Source organism: Orycteropus afer, unplaced genomic scaffold (assembly GCF_000298275.1).
Source record: "Orycteropus afer afer isolate SDZICR_OR568_19922 unplaced genomic scaffold, OryAfe1.0 scaffold01000, whole genome shotgun sequence".
In the NCBI taxonomy this organism is placed as follows: domain Eukaryota; kingdom Metazoa; phylum Chordata; class Mammalia; order Tubulidentata; family Orycteropodidae; genus Orycteropus; species Orycteropus afer.
In genome coordinates, this window is record NW_006922587.1 from 40,631 (window position 1) to 48,895 (window position 8,265).

Consider the following 8,265-nt stretch of genomic DNA (forward strand, 5'->3'; position numbering starts at 1 on the left):
AAACAGCTAGCTTTCAGAGTAAAGAAACAAAAGAAAGTGTTCCAGTTTGATTATTTCCCCCCTTTGGATGGCAGCTGTAAAGCAGGAGACATGTTTCATCTGGTGCCTTTCCACTAAGTGATTTTCCAGGACTCACTGCACACAGGATATCAAAGTCTAAGAATGGGCCTGAACCAGCCTCACAAAGAGCTTCTCACCCACTCATTCCCACAGACACAAGAGACTGATGCTGAGAACACACACACTCAAGAACACAGGCTTTTTCATTTTACTACTTATCTGTAAGTAGTAGAGCGGGCTGGTGAAAGGAATCATGGACTGGGAAGTGTATATACTTATGCATGTGATTGGCTTCCTTCCATTTCTCTCTGACTACGTTCAAATGTTGCTCCTTTGTGAATATATTTAGATGGCAATGACTAGTTAGGTCCATATTCTCCTTAAATTTTCCCTTTTGAAACATTTTTCCCTTTTTTAAAATCCCCCTTTTCCCCACCCACTTATTCTCCACCCTCCCATCCCCAGCCTATATATTCCCAAGTTAAAAGATCAGTAACAATATTAGTAAGACTAGAAAGAGTAACAACAACAACAACCAACAACATTAATAATATTAATCCCCTATATCTGTATAGCACTTTACGATCTACAAAGCGCTTTTATATCCATTATCTCATCTGTGCCATAGTGCATCAGTCATCAGACACATAGGCCTTCAACTGTGCAAGGAAAATAGATCAAATGTTAGAATTCAAGTGATGAATAAAGGGGAAGAAAAGGCTAGTAATGAAGGATGTTGGAGCTGTGAAATATTGAAAATAAGTGAGGGGAAGGCTTAATTTAAAAAGAGATATTTTTATTCACATAAAAATTAAGATTTAATTTTACTGTGTGGTATCAAATACCAGTCATCCTCAGACTGAGTATATATGGCCCAAATTAGTTGTTACCACAAACTGTGCAGCTTATCTGATATTATATATACTTAACTCGTAGGAAGAAACATTTGGTTGAACTGAGATGCCTTAACGTTTTCTGTAAATGACATTGGCATTGTAAGATTAAACATATAAAGAACACTAAAGCCATGACATGAGTGTACCTTTGACAAAGTTGGAATAAAACATTTAGGGAACTATTTAAATAAAAGCAATCTATGTACTTCATTTATCATTCATGTTGCTTTTATAATTTATCCCAGACGATTATAAAATATATAAAACTGAGATATAAAGTATAAGCAATATAACTTTTCACTTTAATTAATAATAATTTAAATAATTTTCAGCTACAGGTTTTGCTTTTAGAAAACAAACTTTCAAAGCAGCTGCTTCTTTTTTTCCCTTGTAAAAGGATCTGTAAATGCATATATTTGAGTCCCTGATGGACTTAGCTGCGACTTTCAAACTTTTCCAACATTTTAATCCTTAGGCAATGGATGAAACAAACCTTCATTGTGCCTTAACTGTTCATGTTTTCAGACAAGACAGTAGAGTTTAAAACTTTAAAATAATGTGTGTGTATGTGTGTGTGTGTGTGTGTGTGTGTGTGTATATATATATGTTTTAAACTTTTAAACTGTGGGGTGAAATCTGTGAGATGAGGTTAGGAAATCTGGCACATTTCAAACAATATTATTTAAGTTTTAGTAAAATGTGTAACACAACATATTTTCCCACTGTGATCTACAGGTGCTATCCACATAAGTGGGGGTGGTTAATAGCAAGAATCACTGGAATGTTTCTAGTAAGTCAACAGGGACAAGCTCCCCAAATACAACCAAATGTTGATATAGAAGTAAAAATATATACAGTACAGTCACTTATTTGTAGTTTGGCACAATGTTTTCCATTTTTTCCTTGTGGGTAAATAGTGCATAAACTACTTGTGCAACTGTATGACTTTTTAAGTCTTTTACACAGAACATCAGATTAAAGTTTGATTCCAAGGACTTATTCCCACAATTTAAAATTCTTTTTTTAAGCACTTACATGTCAACATACATACCACAAGGCTATTTTGAAAGAAATAAAAGACAAACATCAAATGTCTTTCTGGAAAATTCGAGTCTCTTCTTCAAACACAGGTAAAACCCAAAATGCTGTTTCTGCTTTTAGGAGATTGTAGTCGGAATCCCTGCAGAAAAATCAAACAATTTATGCCATCTTAGTTAGCTTTGCGTATGTCCCAAGAAGGGATCATACAATCTAAATTTGTTTACATCATACTAGATGCCATATGATGCAAAAAAAAAAAAAAAAAAAAAAGATACAAATAGCAGAGGGCACTAGAAAGCACTCCAAAGTGCCACAAGGTGTGATTTTATTTTCCAATTAATGCTCTTTTTGCTTCAACAATCTTGGCTTTTTGTTGACATAATTTTTAATTCTGTTGCTCAAAATCTGTCTTACTGCAAAGCTCAAGAGCATATTTTAGTACTAGCTTCTTAATAAGTGAAAACTAATACTGAATAGCAGAAAAACAACCTTGTTAGAGCTTATCCCTAGCCAAGCCAAAACAAAATCGCCCAATCTTTTGGGTGGCTTAAAGGTATAGGGATTTTCATGCACTTTTTTCTTTTCTTTTTATTTGAAAAAGAAGGGAGTGGGACAGTTTCTTTCATGCAAACTTTTCCTTTCAAGAGGGAAAAAATGAGGGTCTGTGGGCCTAGCAGGTTGTAGGAAAACTAAGGGTACATCATCTCAGCCACTTTGGTGCAGTATTACCTCAGTTTTTCAAAAGAAGCTGTCCCAGCCTCATCCTTGTGGACCTGTTCTCGCTCCATGCGCTTTCCCTTACACTTTTCGTCTCTCAGGGCCTTGGAGCTGGATTTATGACGATATAATTTTTTGTGTGTTGGTCCATTATTGCCTAAAGTGCTCAGGTTATTATACTTTTTATCAAAGAAGGTGGAGTGAGAATCCTCATTATAACCAGGTATGTTTGCACAGCCAGGATCACCTATTGCTGCTTTCCCATTGCTTTTGCTCATACTTTTGATTGACCTGTGATTCTTAGTGGTTCCTGGGGACCCACTGTTGACTTTTTTCTTAGATTCTTGTGGTGTCCCAGCCAATATTTTGAGGGTTTTTAATTTTAGAGTATTGGATTCTGGGGGATAGAATATATTAGGGTCCCCATGGTGCTCCATGGGTTCCCAAAGGGGCTCTATGGAGGCCATCATAAATCTCTGTACATCTGCCATACCAGAGGCAATGTTGGACAAGATATAGGAAGGCTCTTGGAACTCTCGTTGGTCATCATCCAGGAGAGTGTTGGTTCTGGTGCCCATACTCATATCACTCCAGCCTGAGCTGCTCTCTTTTCCCAAAGCCCAATCTCCAGAAAGTCCCTTCTGATTTGGCATCTTCATAGAGGTCATAGGACCACCGTGCTGGATACATTCAGCCAATGTCTTCCCAGTGGAGGCTATGTTGTTGATTTGGCCTCCCCCACGACCAGTGCCAATTTGCATTTTCTCACCATTGATTGCAGCCATGTATTTTCCTTTCTTTGTTGGCTTAGGGACCTGGCGGGAGGTTTTGCCAGGTGGCTTTTCAATTCCTTTGTTGTTGGCTTTGGGAGATTTTTTCCTGGTATTTTTCTGAGAAGAGCTTTGGTTCACAGCCCCACTCTTGCTGGGTGAACTTTTCTTTCTCGATTTTGACACTTTGTTATTGGTGTTAATTTGACCAGATGGCTCATTAAATGTTGACTGGCAAGAGCTTTTTTGGAGCAAGCTGACAGAATCCTCATCACTGAACATATGGAACTGAAACTGATGGTTATTTAAAGTAAATTCATCATCCACTTGGGCCTGCCGTGAAAGGGTATTGCAGTCCCATTTGATTTTCTCCATGTTGCCTAATGTTCTTGGGCCACCCTCTTGGAACCCCTTCAGTGTTTTGATAGTCTCACACCTGGTAATTTGAGGGGAAAGGTTAGGGGTGTCAGGTGGGGACATCTCTGAGAGGGAAGAGTGGCGAAACTTATCAGGAGTGAAGTTGGAGATATCCAGGAGGTCAGTGGACTCCTTTAATGGTGTTATCTCGTCAGTGCTCTGCTGGATAACCAACTTGGGGCTGCAATGGGCCAGAAAGTCATCGGTAATATCAGCATCAGGATCCTTTTCACAGGATGTCAAGCTTAAGGAACAATAATTACTTGAGCTGACAGTGAGTGAGGCCATTGAATCAAAGCTAAAGAGTCGACTGTCATCCATATTGACTGGGCCCTGCTGGAAAGGAAAGCAGATCTCTCCATTATTAAAGTGACATAATTGATAAGAGCCATCAGATGGGGGCTGGGTGTCTTGAATTGAGGCACATAGGACCTTGTTGCAACTACTACCACTATTGAAGCAGATTGCATTGTATGTTGTATCTGTGAGGTTATTTTCCATTGATACTACTTGAGAAACTCCAAATTCACTGGATTGGATTGAGACTATCTCCCTGGGGACTTCAGCCATGAATTCCTGGGGGCTAGAAGTAGCCTTGTTGGGCCACACATTCTCATAGTTGCTTGATTCCACTTTCAAGTTATGGGGTGATTGCTGCAGATCAGACTCAGAGGGTGAGGAGAGCACACAGTCCTGGGTAGGCTGGAGAGGTACAAATGGTTTTTCTGTTTGAGTGAGACTACCATCATTGGGCTCTGGGGAATTGTGGGTGAAGTATGAGATACTGGTATTATTTGACAAGTCAGAAGCATCTAACAATGTTTGCAGATATCCTCCAGGGATAACAGGTATACTGGTGGTAATGTTAGCAGATGTTAGAGGCATTTCAGAAGAACAGGTCGTTGGTAGGAATGTGGAATTCTTAGAAACTTTTGCCTCATGAAATTCAGATAGATGGGAACTGTTTGAGGTCCCAGGAACAGCTTCATTCTTTAAATTGGCCTTGGAGGATTGGTCTTCCTGGAGAGGACTCATTTGAGTAACTGGTTTACTTTCTTGCTCAGCTTTGATTTTCTTGAATTTTAACCTAGCTTCACTTTTAAATTTGATCTTGTTGAGCACTTTCCTCTCTGGTCCTTTAAACTCTGTGCCTTGAGCTCTGTCTTTCACTGAGTCAGGACCCGTGATGTCATTTAAATGTAATCCATTTGGGCAGCTCGGGGTAATCAGAGCTGTGGGCTTCAGTGTACCTTGTAGGCATCCATCTTCTTTGTGATTAGCTTGCTTCTGATCACTGCAGAATGAAACCTGCTTACTACTTGGTGCAGCTTCCATGGATGAGATTCTTTGAATCCTGTGCCTGTTGCCATGTTTAGATTTTCGTTTGCGAGCAGGTGACAGGAATGACACCTCAAAGCTACCTGGTTCAAAGCTTTGCTTCTGGCATAAAGAAATCTTGAAGGAATCTGTGTTGCTGTTTCTCTGCTTCTTCTTCTTCTGCCAGAAGCCCTTCAAGGGGGCCAGCTTGGCATATTTGTTGAGCTGATTCTCACTCAAATTCACTGTTGTCTCACTGGCATCCACCTTACCCAACTTCACCAGCATGTTCTTTTCACCTTTAAAGCGATTGATGATGATATATTTGATAATAACAGGGGGCTCCTTACGGGTTACTTTTCTCCTCTTTTTGGGACACCATTCATCATCATCTTCCTCTTTAGAACCACCTGGCAGCCATTCTTTCCTCTCATTTATTTTTTCACCCTCTAGTGAGTCAACATCATATAAATAATCTTCACTATATCTGACTTTTCTCTTGGCTCGCAACCCATAGTTCTGCTGGGAGGAGGAGCTACCAGAATTAGTGTCCCTAGCCATATAGCGGCTATAGTCCTTGATCTCCCCCATGGCATCATATGAGACCTCAATGAAAGAGCTGTCATCACTGAAATTCACTGATGCCTCCGAGGAATTAACAAGATGGCCCTGCTTTGAATTTTTAAACTGTTCTATCTCAGTCTCACTGCATGGTTTATTTAAGGCAGATTTTTCTTCATTCTCCTTTCTGTCTTTTTTTCCTACATCTTTGTCTTCCTGCCCTTCCTCTTTGCCTCTCTTTTTGTCCAAATTTTTATCTTCCTCCCCCCAGATAATGCTCACATCAGGAACTTTGAATTGGGAAAGATCGCTGCTCTGCTTCAGGATCCCGCTCTTAGACTCCCGTTTGGGGCAGGTAGTAAAGACACTGGGAAAAAAGTTGAATTGGGCATCTTCCTGCATAAGAAGAGTGGTCTTATCTCGAACATTGTCCTGAAAGGACTCATATCGAATTTTCAGGGAGCAGACATCACTGCCCAGAGTTGACTCATCATCATCAAACATGTAGTTATCCACATCTTCTTCAGAAAATAGGTTGACAGACAGTTCATTCTTAGAACAGAGGTCGAGCAGTTCAATCTTGCTCTCACTAATGAAAGTCTCAAAGTAACCCCAGTCCTGATTGGAATTCGCAAGCAAAGCCTCTTCTGTATTGCACTTATCCAACAGTAATGCCTCATAATAATTTTTCTGAGCTGGATCCTCCAAGTCAATGTCAGGTTTCTCGGCTTCTCGTTTATCTCCTCCCTTTGATTTGTGCAGGGGGAAGCCTAGGAGCTGGTCTGAGAGCAGCTGATCTCCGTATTTTATGTTTTCTCCAGCATTAATACATTGAATCCCTATATCGGAGACTGCACATGTTTCATAATCCCTATTTAGATCACCAACTTTCAGACTGATCCCTGGCTCAGGATCTACTGTATCCTTGGATTCCATGAAGCAGCCCAAGCAAGTCCGGCTTGGCTGCATGAGGCAGTCCCCTTTCAGAGCTGACATGCCTGCAGGCTCTATTATGGCAAATGGTGCTTTCTCACATTCATTAGGCAGTGACCATGTGTTCATGCCCTTTGCTACGCCAGATGTGAGGGAGACAGCATTCACAGAAGCACTATCAGCAGCATGCTCAGGTGGTTCAATCAGGTCCAAAGGAGAAGGAGGGCTCTGTATACAGGGCTTCTTAGAAGGGAGAGGCAAGAGACTTCTGGGATACATCAGAGTCTCTTTTTGTACCACTGGTATAGGCTGGATCGGTGCAGCACCTTCTAGAGCTGCAAATGCCACATCCTGATCCTCTGAGTCTAGAGAAAAGAAAAATAAATGACAGGAATAAAGTTAAGGGTCTTAGACCAGACTTATTAGCTCTTTCCCTTGATCAAAATCTGGCTCTTGATCTTATTATATAAGCTAAGCCTCAGTTTCTCTAGCTTTGAAAAGAGAAACGATAAAGTTAAAAAGCAATTTTGATTTTTTTAATTGAATATTCATGCTAGTGAAAAGGAATAATTATTTAGGCACAGCTTCTTCCTCAGAGAAAGACAGAGCCCTCCTCAGAAATTAGGAAAGAATTGGACTGCTTGATCAATTGAAATGTCAGTTTTCAGGGTGAGAAAATGCTCAGATGGGACATTCATGGTTTTGAGCTATAAGGCTTGGCCCCATTCTTCAGATCCATGGTCTGGAAACCCTCTTTAATGTGTCCATTAAATTCCAAGCCTCACATTAGAGAATATTTCTAATTCACTAGGAGTTTTGAGGAACTTAGGTATTCACCTGACAGTGATGATTTGGTAGGGCAAAGATTAGTTAACCTTTTAGAGACTCTTTCACTCCAATTAAAGATTTGGTAGAATAAAGTTTAGGATTAATATCAATCTCAGAGATATCCTGGGTTCAATCTGCCTCAATTTTGTAGATTCTGAAATCCATATTAATAACAAAGGGCTACTGGGAGAGATATTCTATATTATAATTAAATTCTCTTACCATTTTCTTCAACCCCATTAATCAGAGTGTTTTCTCCGTTGGCTGAGGCAATAGAAGCCTTATCTTGTTGGTTATCCATGAATGTGGTAACCTCTTATTGTTTCATTCCAAGTCCAAATGCTGTCCAACCTGCACATTTCAAATATATAATATCAGTCATTAAATTTGTTTTATTCTGTGTTTTAGTGTTATTTCATCTTAAAAAGATCTTAAAAGACTCTCTGGAATTCACCTGTTTCAGACTGTTTTCATTAGGCTTTTGTTTTTGTTTCAGGGTTTATACCTACAATATAAATCAGTTTGGAAACCCATATTTCATTCATACATACTTGATCCTTCTATCCATTCGAAGTCACAATATGATTCAAAACTGAAATCTGAGGAAGAAGCAAACTTAGACCTTACACTAGATAATAACAAATTTAACTTAATTATGGCTGCCCAATTCAGAAGAAGGCAAATCAGAGTTCAGCTTAACCTGAAATGAGGGATGTGTGTGTGTG

The 8,265-nt window shown here is 39.7% G+C and overlaps 1 protein-coding gene across 1 annotated transcript; it reads right to left on the reverse strand.

Moving 5' to 3' along the window:
* Positions 1–2,042: 2,042 nt before the first annotated feature.
* On the reverse strand, positions 2,043–7,841 carry NEXMIF (neurite extension and migration factor). Its single transcript, XM_007958515.1, has 3 exons — positions 7,763–7,841; positions 2,727–7,077; positions 2,043–2,136 (listed from the first exon to the last, which is right to left on the reverse strand). The coding sequence occupies exons 1-3, from the start codon at positions 7,839–7,841 to the stop codon at positions 2,043–2,045; spliced, it is 4,524 nt and encodes a 1,507-aa protein (XP_007956706.1).
* Between the last annotated feature and the right edge of the window lie 424 nt (positions 7,842–8,265).